The 16,109-nt window shown below is 37.6% G+C and overlaps 1 protein-coding gene across 3 annotated transcripts in view; it reads right to left on the bottom strand.

Moving 5' to 3' along the window:
• Positions 1-16,109, bottom strand: part of LOC140361184 (kin of IRRE-like protein 3) — a 446,443-nt gene that overhangs the window by 28,737 nt on the left and 401,597 nt on the right. For all 3 annotated transcript variants that reach the window (XM_072446900.1, XM_072446902.1, XM_072446901.1), the window contains exons 7-9: positions 6,384-6,532; positions 4,128-4,255; positions 1,009-1,135 (exon numbers count right to left, since the gene is read on the bottom strand). In XM_072446900.1, coding sequence (XP_072303001.1) covers positions 1,009-1,135; positions 4,128-4,255; positions 6,384-6,532 — 404 coding nt within the window. The remainder of the gene's footprint in view (positions 1-1,008; positions 1,136-4,127; positions 4,256-6,383; positions 6,533-16,109) is intronic.

The raw sequence follows: 16,109 nt of genomic DNA, 5'->3' as shown, positions 1-16,109 counted from the left end.
GGATGAACTCTCTCTGCACTAGATGAACTGCTCTCCGTCTGCCTGGATGAACTCTCTCTGCACTAGATGAACTGCTCTTCGTCTGCCTGGATGAACTCTCTCTGCACTAGATGAACTGCTCCTCGTCTGCTCGAGATGAACTGCTCTTCGTCTGCCTGGATGAACTCTCTCTGCACTAGATGAACTGCTCTTCGTCTGCCTGGATGAACTCTCTCTGCACTAGATGAACTGCTCTTCATCTGCCTTGATGAACTCTCTCTGCACTAGATGAACTGCTCCTCGTCTGCCTGGATGAACTCTCTCTGCACTAGATGAACTGCTCTCCGTCTGCCTGGATGAACTCTCTCTGCACTAGATGAACTGCTCCTCGTCTGCCTGGATGAACTCTCTCTGCACTAGATGAACTGCTCTTCATCTGCCTGGATGAACTCTCTCTGCACTAGATGAACTGCTCTTCGTCTGCCTGGATGAACTCTCTCTGCACTAGATGAACTGCTCTTCGTCTGCCTGGATGAACTCTCTCTGCACTAGATGAACTGTGCTCCGTCTGCCTGGATGAACTCTCTCTGCACTAAATGAACCACCCTCTTTCCTCCTGAGTGGTTCTGGTTCTACAGACTCTGTGGTTCTTTAACTGGGTTCTTTCTTGCTGAGAAGGAGCGTCTTAGGACATGGAATACTCCGGGGCAGTTCTCCATTTGCTAAATTCCTTGTTTCATCTCTTTCTGATTGTTTTATTGTTTGATTCTCTAATCTTCTGTTTGTCAAATCAACATTCTGAGGCAACAGCTGTTGTGATTATGACATTTGTTCAATTTCAACACAGCAATCAACACTTGTCTATCTTTTGAAATATGGTCCCCATGATTGTAAGACACAATACATATCATAAAATAATGAGATTTGTTATATCCCAGGGAACTGCCATGACCTCCACGGCTTCCTAAACTACACCGTGTTGGACAGAGGACAGATTCCCTTTTTGACAGTGGGGGACACTGTACTTACCATTGACTGTGAGGGACACTTCCTTCTCAGCGGCGCCCACTCTAGGGACCACTGCCCGGCACACGTACTTGCCGGCGTCTTCTGGTTTCACCGCCTTCAGGGTCAGCGTGTTCTTGTTGCTAAGCACCTATGAAGACCACAAAAAACATCTCAAAATCATGATTTTGTAACTAGTTCAGAAGCAATTAGAAGCACACAAAGGCTGGGCATCATTACCAAACACACCAGAGTTCGTTGCATAGTTGGAGTTCAATGAAAAGTTGGAAGAGAGAAAGAATTTCTTCAATTTATGTTTTCAATTCATCACTACAAAAGCCATCCTTAATTGTGTTCTCTTTCAGTGACAATAGTGGAGCGTTTAGTTGTTCAGGAATGTGTCCGTGGAGAAGCGTGTGCCGCAGTAAAACATAGTTTTGGGCATTGTTACCAGTGTTTGCACTGATTGGAAAGGCCTGAGAGTGCTGCCTGGGGTCGAGTGGTTAACCCCTGGTTAAGGCTGTGAACTCATGACACTACTGCCGGCTTTGTCACATCCTCCCTCCTCTCTCATCCCCAATTCACGCAAACACTGTTTAATAAAGCCTACGAATCCTTAACGAATAAATGAAAATAGTTTGTAGATTGGAGCATGCAAAAGTTCACGTTATTAAAGTGGTACAGTTCCTACTGGGATTAAACATTCTGTTATATTGTTGCGTTATAGCCTTGAAGATGTATGACTGAATACAAATGTAATACACTGGGAGTACAACATCTACAAAGCAGTGAACATTGGTGAGGTTCAGTTACTCAAGGAAGTTCCAGCTGTTGGGAAAAGAACATTATGCATTGTATTGTTAATTACCTTAAAATAACAATGTCATGAAAACGATGATTTTCTTGGGGTTAGATCACAATTTAGAGTTTATCTTGACGCATGTAGAGATGGGAAGTATATTGAAAAACTGATTATATTGCAATTGTTATTTTTGAATTAGAATATCAAGTGTTTGTCTATAATTTGAACTAAAAAAGAGCTAAAAAGATACAGAAACGTATCATGGTAATTGCATGGTAAAACCCAGAGCGAATTACCACGAGGAAATAAACAAAATCTAGCTTGCCCTGACATGCTAATGTAAGGACGCTTTTTCTGCATAATATGTGTCCTTTACCAATCACAGTATAATGTAATTCCCCTACATTATAGTATCTAAAATTAGCACTAGAAAAATTATATTAGTGGTTCACTTTTCTGGAACTCAACACAGATAAAGTAATCAAACACAAAGGAAGTAATCTATATTCTATTACTATTCAGTCTTGATTTGAGAATGCTACTGCCACTGTTAAAACTTGATTTCTTATCAATACATTTGAATGTTTTTCAGAAATGTAAATAATACAAATTCAAGATGAAAAAATACCTCAAGTATATAGAGTTCCTATTGATTAAAGTTTGCATTGTTTTTTAAAATGAAAATATAAATAAATGAATAGATACACCATGATTCTATACATTTCTGTTTTTGGAGAGGACTTTTTCCATCATATACTTTTCTGTTCTAACTGTTGGCAGACTTGGACCTACAGGACAGTGTAACTTGGTTGGCAGTGCGGACATAGAGCAGGTGATCAACTGTGGACTCTTGGTGAAACATTCTTTGCACAGAAAGTTTGGGGACTTTCCAGCCGACAGTACATATCTAAAGTACATCTGTATCTGACAGGAAAGACACCACTGCACTCGATGACTCACATTTGATAGATATGTGCAGACCCCTGCAGAGAGACTTAACTTTTGTTCCCGAAGATATTGGCATTGGAGGAAAAAAATGTTTTCAGACTGAATTTGACGTGTGTATCAGTATATTATTGAGTAAAGTTGTGAAACTTTTTCTACACACTATATACTAACACTATATACAAATAATATGAGACAGAAATAGAATCATACTAAAATGTATTAATGTACCCCTCTTATTAAGTCATTTTATATTTAATTTAATTGTATGTTTATCCATAAAGAAAATCTAATTATGTTGAATTGTGTTATTTTAATCACTATTGTAAAATAACTATAGCTATATCATAGGCTTGTGATGCTAACCCAGCCAGTGTATGAAAAATAATAATTAAATCCTGAAATATGAGGTACTTTGAGTGTAGACACGTACAAGTAAAACATGAGCTACAACAACATTATACAAACACATTTAATGCTAAATTGACTTTTCAAAAACATATCTAAAGTTGTCTTTTGCATGATTCATGCTAAGGCTGCTCAATTATGGCAACAATTCTCCTCGGATGAAGTTGGACACTTCTTTGGTGATGGCATCTGGAGAATTTTCATTTCAGTTTTCCATTGTTTTGGTTGTTTTTTTCGTTGTTGTCAATTTTAATTATTGGTTTCTAAGTTATAAAGTGGAACCTGAAAGATCCCACAAACGTCTTGCCAACCCCGAGCCAATTTAAGAACACAATAGATGGGTGTTTTTTAAATTTTCACATGTAAAAACACTCAAACGCTTAATTGTCTGACTTAATTGAATTTGTGTCTTTGCTCCAGGTTTTGAGGCAGAACAATCACACATCATTCTGAACAGAAGATAATTCATTCTATTTTTGATTACAACATGTTTGTAATTGAATGGAGTCATGATTGAAATCACGATTATACATTGCATGCTTACTCCATTAATCCTGTTTATGAGCCTCAGAAAACACTCTGTTTCAATTCTCCCCGGATTGTGCATCACAGGTAAAAATCCATATTTCTCCTGCCCATTTTTTAAGTCCATAAACCATCACGGGACAGTTACGTTGTCTAAGGCTTTATTTATTTCGTTTTTTGTGAAAGTTGTTGGAAAGTTAAGGAATTTTAAATACTAATCTTTGAAAGAAAATGAAAGCCACGAATGCATAATATAATATTTTAAGTTGAGTTTGGTGACTTGGTGAGGTTATAGTATCATTTTTTAACACATTCTCCTGATCCATTGGTCGAAATCTTGATTTGAAATGAATAAAAATATGTGATTCTAAGTGATTTTATTTGTTATCGCTCCATTTTATTGAAACCACACACACAAATACTGATGTTACTGTCGCATTCAGGGTAAAAAGGACAAACGTACCACTCCTAGGCCTTTCTTCATCCACACTATAGTGAGAGAGGGATTCCCGGACCAGGCACAGCTGAAGACCGCATCAGAGCCCAGGTCCACCTGCAGAGACTGGGGTTCAGCCGCCATCCTGGGACCAACTGCAGCGGGAAAACCAGACAAAATCAATCAATCAATGGTCGTTTTATACAATACACAAGACCAGGAGTAGTTATTTATTTAATGTACAATGAAATAGTCCCACTTTATAATAACTGCACCTTAATTAGCCTGAACATAAATGTAATTGGTAATGAACAAACAGTTAATCAAATGTGATTCAAGGTTTTTGGGTGTATAAATCTGTAAAAATGCTATGTTTCTTGCTTAATTTTGTTAAAATTTGATCGGAATTTTTTTTACAGAGGGGATTTTTCAAAAACTGAATTTGATGTTAATGAAAATTTGAATTTTGCCTAATTTTTTTTCCGGTTAAAACTGAAATAAATCACGCGTGGAATAAGATACCAACCAATCCTTCAGTTCAAGAAAGTGTAAGGGCTGATTTTGATGTCTTTATGGAAGAAAAATGCATTAAAAAAAAAAAAAAAAGCCTCAAATCTATGGACATATAAATGGATTCAATTACATAATAACACATTTTCGTTTAAGTACAGATTGAACAACTTTGTGGCTCCCATGTGAAAGTGCCTGACACTGTATACAGAAAAAGGAACAATTTAAACTCAATAGAGAAAGCCTCTTGTAACTGAAATAAATACACACATAAATAAATAAACACTTTGTCATATTTGCGACTCAATGACTTGGAACATTTCACATTTCTCTATCTTCAGTTGTTGACAGGTACAAATCCCATGTGGAACGTTGAGTGGAGCTGCGGTGGCTCTGGAGCTATTGTGGAAAGAAGTGTCTCATTTGTCAGAAGCACAAACACAAAAGCGCATGACACAGTTCATTTGAGGTTGACTTGGTTCGTGAAGAGAAATAATTACACCCAGACACGCGACGGCTTCATTCGGGTTTAACAAGCTTCACTGTTGTTACACGTCTTCTCTGAAATGTACCATTGCATATCATATTTCTAAGTTCTAATTTAAATTTTGGCTGCATGGCAATTTTACTCATTTTTCAGAGCTTCAGGCTAAATATTCTAGACAAAGCAATCATATTTCCCTGGAACAGTGGCGTTGCAAGCGTGTTCAGGGGCCCCAGGTACAACATCACAGGAGGCCCTCCAGCCAGACCCCACGCCCCTCCTTCTTTTAACCTTTGAACTTACAGGTTGCATAAAGTAAGATAAGACTTATGACATTCAAGTTATATATATTTAAAGTTTTGCTAAAAATTATTTTAAAAATGTATCCCGGAATAGCTCATTTTTTAGCTGTATAATTTAACTTCCTGTTTGCAATTGATGACATCACACTAGGAAATTACCCAGCAAAGACTGAGAAGAAAGTCAACTTTTTTAATTTGATAAATGAAAATATATGAGAGCATCTTTATTTTGTTGAATTTGTTGAAAAAGTAGTTTCTTATGTGTAATTTATGCATTCAATCTGTAATGAGTGCACCTAGTGTGATGTCACTTCCTGTCATTTTCTACAGACCTTTCAACTTTTCTCCACAATTACTTGCTTGATTGGTGTAAAACTATCATTTATATGCACAACACGTATAAATACACCAAATAAAGTCAAAATTAGAAAATTGTAAAAACTTGTCATGGGCACTTTAACCCATGACTGAGGACAGCATGTCAACAAAATGTGTTTTGCTTTAACACAACACAGGGAGGAGTACTTTTACGGACTACGACAGAGTCTGAGGACTACGAAACGTCTGAGGAATAAAGTCTGGCGGTAATGCAACACTCGGATGCCAACCGCCATAAAACAACAACAACAACAACAACAACACACAATAAGAGTAATTCTGAAAATAAAAATAAAAAAAATATTACCACCCCTTCATGTAGTCAAAGAATAAAATTACACTTAATAGAGAAACCTGTCAATAAAATGTAGTGTAAAAATAGTGCTGAATCTCTCCCAAAAACGTTAAGCAGAGCACATTTAAATGATCTAAAATGTACATTTAATTGCAAATGTCTTGATAAAGTTTAAATTAGACAGCAGTAGAATACCCGCAGACCTCCCCACACCCGCTGACTCAATGATCACGTATTATAGACATCATAATACTAGCTGTGGAATCACCAATAACAGTATTTGCATTCCCTTGAAACATGGACGTTGTACTCACAGTAGACGTCCACATTGCGGCTGATGTTGGTGTGGCCCAGAACGTTGGTGACCTCGCAGGAAACGGGCTCGGTGAAGAAGGAGTGATCCACCACCGCCTCGTACGTGTCTCCCTTCACGTCCGGGATCACGCTGCCCCCTTTGGCCCATCTGAACATAACACGTAAAAAAAAAAAAAAAACGCTTTAGTTGAACCGCAAGCATTGGAAAAGGACTTGTTTGTGCTCAAAACGTGTCGACATGGCTTCCGCGTCATCTGTTGCATGCCTGTTTTCATTAAGGAAGATTTTGTTAACCACGTACGGATATTTGTAGCGTGTATTCCTTCAATCCGCTGGGGAAATGCAGTAGCTGTGTGTACATGAGGATTATTGTACATGATTTAAGGTGTTTGGCAAACACAATGAGACTTGAAGAAGACATTAGATTTAGAGCTGCAACAATTAATAGGTCTAATTGTATTTAATAATTGTAATCGTATTTTCGTAATCATAAAAGCCAGTTTAAATGAGTCCTGTGAGGTTTTGAAATGGGATCTATGGTTTATAATAGTTTTTAGTTTCTAATTTTGAGTTTCTTTGACGTTATGACTGATCTGTGCTAGAAAAATACATTGTCCTGGTTAAATATAGGTTAAATATGTAGATTATAAAGTCTCTGAAACACACGCAAAATAATACAAAAAATAATAATAATACATTTTTGGACAGTGACATTATCAAATAGAAATATCTCAAAAGAATAAACCATTTTTTATTTATTTTCTATTTTTTACTAGAAAACGTTTGGCCCATACAGTATTTCAACCTTTTTTTGGTCAGAAAATCTACTACTACTACTTGACCTCTTAAACAATAAAAAATCTGGAACTTACAACATTATAATCAGATCATAATTTTAGATTTGATTCAGCGTAAAACACAACCTTGATGTAGAACCACTTTGTAATAGAAAACGCTCCGTCCTTGCAAACTTTAACCAGATAAAATCATAGACTTGACATTGTTTTTCACATCGGGACTTATTGTATCGTCTGTCATAATCTACTCTAATGTGACGTATAAAAGTATAAAATTGGCCTTTGTCTAATTCTGTCGTCATTATGATAAAATGTCACTTTTGTTTGGCACATCCTCGTTTTCACCACACGACGACGGGTCAAACGGTCGAAATAAAAACTCAAAAATACAAATGCATTGACTGATTCAAATATTCTCAGACTGAAACTGTATATTCAGATGTTTGAAAGTGTTAGGGTTGTTTAAAGGTTGTTTAATTCTGTGTTTGTATGGGAAATAAAGATTAGACTCACTCGCATACTTCGGAGTGCTGCAGTTTGAATCAGGTTAAAAACAGTCGCTGCTTGGGTTGAAAATGTGTCTTTGAGAACTATTTGAGCTCTGAAAGGATAAGGACGTTTCTGATGAATGTGTTTGAAGTTGAAGCCGAGTGTTTTAATTTCTCAAGAGGGGGAAAAGTGCGAGATTACTCAAAAGCGAACATGAAACAAAACACAAACCGTAATGAGAAATTAACATTGCTAAAAGCTCAATTTAGCATTTTTTGAGTGTTTTTCTCCGGTGGCTATTCTCAGTTACATCAAATTGAGTCACTTTCAAAATAATGAGTAGTTTTCTGACATATTTTACGCCTATTTAAGTAATATTTGTCAAGAGTTTTGTTCCTCTTCCCACGGTAAGTAAGTGCAAGTGACAAAAGCTTTATATTGATCAAGAAATGAATGAAACATTGTTTTTTCTTGCACCGCTCCTTCAGATATGATTTCCTTGTTATAATTTCCATGGTCACACATTTTATGATTTACCTTTACAATTTCATTAAGGTCAAATTAGAAGAGGTTTTTTATGCACTCTCTTTCTTCTAATTTCATTATTTAGGAATTTTGCTCACATAAAATGTTACTTTTACTCTAGTTTTCTCAAATATTTAGCTATAACTCATGCGTAAGTCATTTTTTAAATGTTATACTTCTTAATAAGTAATATTATTATTAACATTAATCTTACCTGCGTTGCACCAATGAAATTTCCCCATGTGGGACAATAAAGGATTATCTTATCTTATCTTATCTTAACAACCATTTTTGCCTCTCTTCCCACGAGTTTCAGTCTGGTGAGTGTGTGCCATCAATCTAATCTCATTCACACATTTACACGTATAATAATAAATCACCAACTAATCGGCCCAGTATCGGTATCGGACGATATTCATGTAATTAAAATCGATTTCAGTCAAAAGCAGCGATATCAGTCCGTGATGGTGACGCCCCTGCAATGAAAGAGGCTTTCGGCTGCTGTATTCTAAAGAACAGACTGTAAGCTTTAATCTTTTTAATCTTTATTCTGAGCCAAAATACCCATAATTGACAATGTCACAGACTTTTAAAAACTCAAGAAAAGTTTTAGACAGAACTTATCATGAAATGCAAGCGCAACGAATTCACTCAAGACCCGCGACCGACATTATTCTACTAGTTTTCCTCCTAAACAATCAGTTTAGACATCTTTACATCAAATCATTTCAGTGTGAGCGGTTTAGAGACGGAGAAGAGACAGAGCGTGTGATCGGACGGAGGAGGAGAAGCTGCTGAAACAGGAGCAGAGATGACGACTGGACAGGCTCAGAGACAGAAGTGTAATGGCTGATTTTACTCTGATAAAGAATAATCATAGCAAAGCCTATAGCTGACCTATATATCTAATAACAGCTGAATAAATGACAGCTCTATCAAAAATGTTCCTTTTTTTTCTCCCCCAAAGAAGTGTGTTATGTGTTCGAACTCAACATTTTAAAATAGATTTGATCCTTATTTTAGAATACAGCAACATTGTTTAAAATAACCAAACAACGTGTAGAAAATATCGTCAGTTATTGCCCAAGCTTTTCCAATGACATCGGTATCGCTATTGACCTAAAATGTCCATATTTAATGTATTTATCTGAAATATGGAATCATTTGTTGTTTGATTGTATAAACATGTGACCAAATCTAATGGTCTAATTTCTCTTCTGCGTTTTCCCCTTCTCATCACGTGATACTGGACTGACTTTTCCGTTTCCTGTTTGTAAATGGAAGTAATGTTTTGCGTGTGCCCTGACCTCCTCACACAGTCGGTCTCTACGGCACGTCCTCTTCTGCTGACTCCATCGCTCGCCTGTCAGAGCCTTCCTCCTCTGCCACTCCACAAACCTGACCAGACAGCTCTCCTGCCGATCCCCGTTGATGTTCTCCCTGTCCCTGTCACTCCGCTGCCTGCCTCCCCTCTCCCCCGACACCTCCTCCTACAGAAATGCAGGGCGACCACCTTGTCAGACTTCTTCAAAAGGTATCGTGAGTGCTGCCCCCGGTGGTGGAAAAAAGGTATCAAGAGGATTTGCTCAACGGTGATGTAGAATAAAGCTCGATATTTACGAGGGAAAAGTACATTTAAACAGGAGATTGTCAGCTTTTTCTTTAAAGGTGGTTTAGCAATAACATGCGTTGATAATTATTTACGGTTTGTTCATTGCAATATTGATCTAAAATAGCTTAGCAACAGGACCATTGACTTCCTGGACTGATAACTCTCCATTTTTATTGTTGAAAAAGAGCTACATCTTTGGACCAAACGTGTGTGCTTTCATTTCCGTTGGATGTGTATCCGGCCGTGCTCGGTTTGTTATGTTATTGTATAAAAAAGAAAAAAGCTACGCAACATTTTGACTAAAATTGGGTTTGTTTCGATCAAAATTGTGTCAATAATAGTTACATTTAGTTCAAATTAGGTCGACATAAACCCTATTTGGACAGGATATGTTTTACCTAAGGACGTCTGTGAAATATATATGACCCCACGATGTCTGTGTTTTTGTTGTATGCGTTTGTAGATAAGCAGCACAAGTTTTTACATACTTAAATTCTGAAATGGCAGACTGAAATATGACCTTGGCATGGCAATTGGCATGACAAGGCTTAAGACATCTGTGCTTTACTTTAGTACATTTTACAGTGGATTTTTACTTTTACTTCACTACAGTTAAGAGCAGAAATCTGTACGGTCTTCTCCTTATTTTTAGCACGTTCATAGTTTGAGTGAACGTTTATTCTTATAATACATCTTTAAACAAGTACTTATACAATCCTAATAATGAAGTGGAATCATTAATGTCATACTATTACTTGAGTTAGTTATTTGCTCCTGTATCTGTAATTTTACTTAAATTGCCAATTCTAATTTTGACTTTATTTGGTGTATTTATACCTGTTGTACATATAAAATATAGTTTTACACCATCAAGTAGGTACTTGTAGAGAAAACCTAGAAAAATCCGTAGGAACATTAGGGACACTCATTCACTAGTTTATGCAAGTTTATGCATAATATTTTACACGAAGATACAACTTTTTTGACTCTAAACATTAATTCAACAAAATAAGTCCCTCTCATATATTTTTATTCATCTAATAAATAAATAAATATTCGTTTCTGCCCAGTGTTTGCTGGGTAATATCCTAGTGTGATGTCATCAATTACAAACACGAAGTGAAATTATAAACCTAGAAATGTGCTATTCTGTGATAACATTTTAATATTTTTTTAGCAAAATTCTATGAGTCGTCCAATTTGTCAGAGGAACTTTAAGTAACAACATTGAACGGCTTTAAACCAACAAGAATGAATTAATCTCACATTAAAGCACCCTTAATTAAATACGCAAAATGAACACTGCTACCATGTTGAATCTATAGAAAGTCTATACTTAATTTCTACATTACTTACTCGACCTAAAGTATTACATTTCTGTCCCTTAAGCTCAAGTCAAGGTCACATTTATTTCTGTCCCTTAAGCTCAAGTCAAGGTCACATTTATTTCTATTTACAACAACTAAAAGTGCCCATACATCTTAGCACCAAAGCGTTCTTGGAATAATAGCTCAAAATGTAAGTAAGAATGTATCAGTGACACCAAATCTGATCCATCTATTTCCTCTACAGCCTTTATATTTTAGTCATGCTCTTTTCCAGAAATACATCAATACATTGGATTTGTGTAGCCGCGTTCGGATACAGCACAACTGAGCCTAACACCGCATTCTCCTCACATCAAACGCTGTAGGTTTCTTCTGACAAAAGCCCCTCAAGTGTTTCTCTTTCCTCTGTAGACTCAGCAGACAATAATAAACGGGCGCGGCCTCGGCTTCTGCCCCCTGAAAAGATTTGGAGACGCGATACGATTGGCTTTCATGGCGGAATAAAAGAGCGGGATCCGTGTTTTTGACAGGCTGCGATGAATCAATACGGAGCGTTGATAAGAGCGGAGACGAGAAGCTGCCGGTGTCACGAAGTGGAGCGCGCCGTGTGAAGATAATCAGACGTTCTCTTTGGTTCGGGCGATGTCAAACGAGTTCCTATGTGATACCTGCTGTGTGGGGGGACGGTGCTGTGACAAGCTGCTCACCTGATGGCAGCATTTTTGTGTTGTTGGGGACGGCAAGGTCAAGATATAAGATATAAGATAAAAAGTGTATTGAAAATGTCCTCAGATTCAGTGAAGATTGTACAATTTATACAATATGAACTCAATATAGACTTGAATACTTTATAACAAACACTGCTAGCCCTGAACATGTGCATATAACTGATGTAAAGAATGTGAATGATTGTGAATTAACCATGTGCAATACCTGTAAATAAGAGTGTTCTATTTTGTTTTTATTCGGTTTACTTACCTGCTAATAGTATTACCTAGTCTTGTGGTAGCTATTTCTACTTTATTTTATTTTTATTTTATTCTATTATCATTATTTTATTATATTATTTTTATCTTTATTTTTTTATTTATCAAATTTGTTTTAATTTTATTTCCCCCCCTCCATTCCCTATTAAGATAGGAGAGGAGTTTTTGTTAATAAGAGTATTTTGTTTTTGTTCATAAGAGTTCTATTAAGAGTGTGTTTTTGAAACTTCCTATAATCTGTCCTTTCCTCCTGTTTCTATTGTGATGTAACAATGAAATTTCCCCTTGTGTGGATATTAAAGGATTATCGTATCTTATGAGAGTGTTTACTTTACCATTATTATTAGTATTTTTTGTCTTATGCCAGCTATTTTTATTATCATTATTATTATTTTTATTTTCTTCCCTCTTAATTCCCTATTAAGATATGAGAGGACCTGTTTACAGGAGCTTTGTTAATAAGAGTTTTTGTTTTTGTTCATAAGAGTTCTTCTATTAAGCTATCTACTGCGTTGTAACACCAAAATTTACCCATGTGTGGAAAATAAAGGCATATCTTATCTTATCTTATCTTATCTTGATATAGGTCAAATCAAATCCACATAATAGTATGTTTTAAAGTGAAATGCAAATGTAGTCATCAATGGACTTTCTACCACATGTACTGAGTCTTTGTACAGTATGAGTTTTTAATTGTTATTTATTTTTTTGGCTGAAGGCTTGATTAGGCAAGACAACAGCTGTGAAATGGGGAGAGAGATTAAAGACATTCTGCAAATGGTTGAGGCACGGAATGAAACTCGCTAAGTCGCAGTGGAGGCAAATGTGCGGTGCAACGCCCTTAACCACTGCACCACCGCTGAGCACGGTACGAGGATCTCTCAGTGCAGAGGTTTGAAGTGAAACAAGGCTGTGCTGTCATAAATAAATCATTGTTATACATACTATATCTAAATATATAATACTTTTCTCATAGAGCAGTGTGCAATATAGAGCATATGTGACTCGCCACGGCAATTGTCGGACCATGTCGGCCTCGGTGAAACTGAGAAAAACAGCATTTTACTTTTTTCCCCCCAAATTTGTGATTTTCGTTTTTTTGCAGAATGTGCTAGTTGAAGTTATGAATAAGCCCCTGTGTGCTTCAGATAACACTATTGGTTGTCTTAAACGTATACATTAAGCTGTTAAAAATGTGGAGTTTTCGGGTCTTTTTCCTGCTCTCCTGGGGGGCGTCACCTTTTTCTAGCCAACGTGTTGTTTACATTTTCCACCAATCAGCTGTGATCCGCATGGCTACAGCTGCTGCTCCGTGTTTTCCTCTCATTACTCCAGACCGTCTGCAGAGCACAGTCTTCAGAGCTTACATTTCCTGGACTACATTGCAACGGAACTGTTTACTCAGGTACACTTTTACTTTACTACTAAATTATTGCTTTAACGCTGTGTTTTAAGGCAGTCTCGTGATCACTTTAGAATCTTACTTGTCTGCTCCGGTGGAGCTAATGCTAAGCTAACATGTTGCTTCAGTGCACTCTGCAATACGGGCTTAATGTGACCATGTTATCGGGTTATTTTTCGGCGTGGGTTGGCCCGTGGGTTGTGTGGGTCGTGCTTTGTGTCTGTTTTATGGTGCTAAACCGGCTGTTACCCCCACAGCCCGGAGCTAAACGCAGCTATTCGGAGCTAAGTTGTAAGCTAAACTTTGCTATGTTATCGGGTTATTTTTCGGCGTTTTGTCTGTACAAATTATATACTTATGTAGTATTTCTTGACCTGTGGGTCGTGCTTTGTGTCTGTTTTATGGTGCTAAACCGGCTGTTAGGCCCGGAGCTAAACGCAGCTATTCGGAGCTAAGTTGTAAGCTAAACTTTGCTATGTTATCGGGTTATTTTTCGGCGAGGGAAGAGAAAAAAACTACAACTCCCGATACCACTTCTGGTCACGTGGCTTACGTACGTTGCACGTCACGCACGCACTGCGTCACTCGAACCAATCACGCGCTTGCCTGGCCATTATCAGCTTCCTGTGTGTCTCTCTGCACGGTGTTGGGAGAGACAACAGGACGGCTGAACCAGGTAAGCTTTGCGACTAAAACACCCGCTTTTAATCACTTTAATGTGCCGGTTTTAAACTCAAGTGTATGTTTATGTTTTGGTGTGCTGTTCTGCAAGTGTTTTGCTTTTACGAGCAGTGTTATCTCAAGTGAGCTAGCTAGCATCGCTAGCCGAGGGCAGATGTCCCAATATCTCCGCGTTTTGCATCTTAAATACACCGTTAACGTCACAATGTGAACTGTTATCTGTGAAGCGTGTTATTCCCATATTACTGTTAACCCTAATCCTTTTATCCCCCTTTTCAGAATTGGCAAAGACACCCTGACTGACATGACCTGTCTCTACGTGAAGTCTGCTAAGGAGCGTGGAAAGTGTAAAACATTATTTTGGTGATTTTCATGTTTTAATGATTAGAGTATAATTAACCATAAGCAACATCTGTTTTTCAGGTGAGCCTGCAGTTTGTACATCAAGCTTCAGATCACTGTGGAAACAGCTTCTCCCACACATCAGAAGCTGCAGGCCACGCACAGATCATCAGATTATCAAGCGAGCATACATGAAGACCAGGGTTGACACTTTGGAAGACATCGCTGAGGTTAGTTTATATTATTTGACTACTGTAATGTGTAAACATTAGCCTGGCAAAACTTCAGTGCTGCTCTCTGCTTAAGATATGTTTCTTCTGTTCTCATTTTTTTACATTGTCGCCCTTGTCATCAGGTAGTGGAAAACAGCTCTCCTGAGAGTCACCTCAATATCCCACAGCTTGTTGGAACGGCGGATGGCAAAGTGTTTGTCAAGAACTTGGACTGGCAGAAGCATCTGAGTCCCTTCTTCAGACGGCTTCCAAAGATCAAGAGTTATCAGCACTTCAGGTATTTATATTGAAAGTCTCACATTGTGTTAAAAAAAATAAATAGTTAATGCGTGTTTTATGTGAAATAGTTAGCCATTTCTTAAATGTCCTGTTATTTGTTTACAGCTTTGATGCCAAGAGCTGAGAGTCACAGCACAGAAGAGTGCACAGACAAAGAAGAGGATGAGGATGTGCTCTCTGATGTAATTGGACTCTGGTGGTGTACATATCATATCTATTATCTCATATCTCATATATTCAAAGCCATGGACCCGTTGCAGTTCGTATACCTGGCCCTGGCATCTGTTTATAAGAGTTCTTCTATTAAGAGTGTTTTTTAAACTTCCTATAAGTTACTGTCCTTTCCCCCTGTATCTACTGCGTTGTAACATTAAAGGCTCTTATCTTATCTTTTGTTGTTTGTGTTGAATCATTCAGTGCACCATTGTTGGTGAATCACCTGTGAATTATATTTATCGACAAATGCAATGAACCCTATTCTCATTCTGATTCTTTGATTCTATTCAGGGCCTTTTGTAATCCAAGTATTTCCATTTTAATATAGTAACTTCTAATTCTGATTCAAGTCCAGTTACCATCAATAACAATACTCCTCTTGAGTCTTGAGTGACAGCTGTAGGGGGAAGGTGGTGTCAGTGTGACAGGGGGGAGGGCTTATCTCAATGAGATGCAAATGAGCCCCCCTGTGACTCTGGGCTCACTCCGGTGAGAAACTTTGGAAGCCGTTTTCTCAGTGAATGGGTTTGAGAGTTGTATACATTCAAATGACCACAACTTACTCAAATATTATCAGGTCTACATGAGTGAGACATCATTGGAAAGCTTTGAATTCACACTTTCAGAATCTGTGAATAACTCAAAATGTCTCTGGGTAGACATGTAACTGGATTGGCCACGTTCAGTCACATATGAGACTTCCTGTGGTTGTCATGGTTGTGGTTGCTCTTGCGACTGACTTTTAAAACCTTCTAGGGACTGGCCCATCCCATCACCAAAGAGAAACAGCGTCACAGAGTAAGAGTGAGAGAGTTTTCCTGTTGTATGACCAGAG

Source organism: Eucyclogobius newberryi, unplaced genomic scaffold (assembly GCF_026437365.1).
Source record: "Eucyclogobius newberryi isolate DKJ021-1_F unplaced genomic scaffold, fEucNew1.0.hap1 SCAF_15, whole genome shotgun sequence".
Taxonomy (NCBI): Eukaryota; Metazoa; Chordata; class Actinopteri; order Gobiiformes; family Gobiidae; genus Eucyclogobius; species Eucyclogobius newberryi.
The sequence above is the reverse complement of the archived record's forward strand: the minus strand, read 5'-3'. Positions and strand labels throughout refer to the sequence as shown.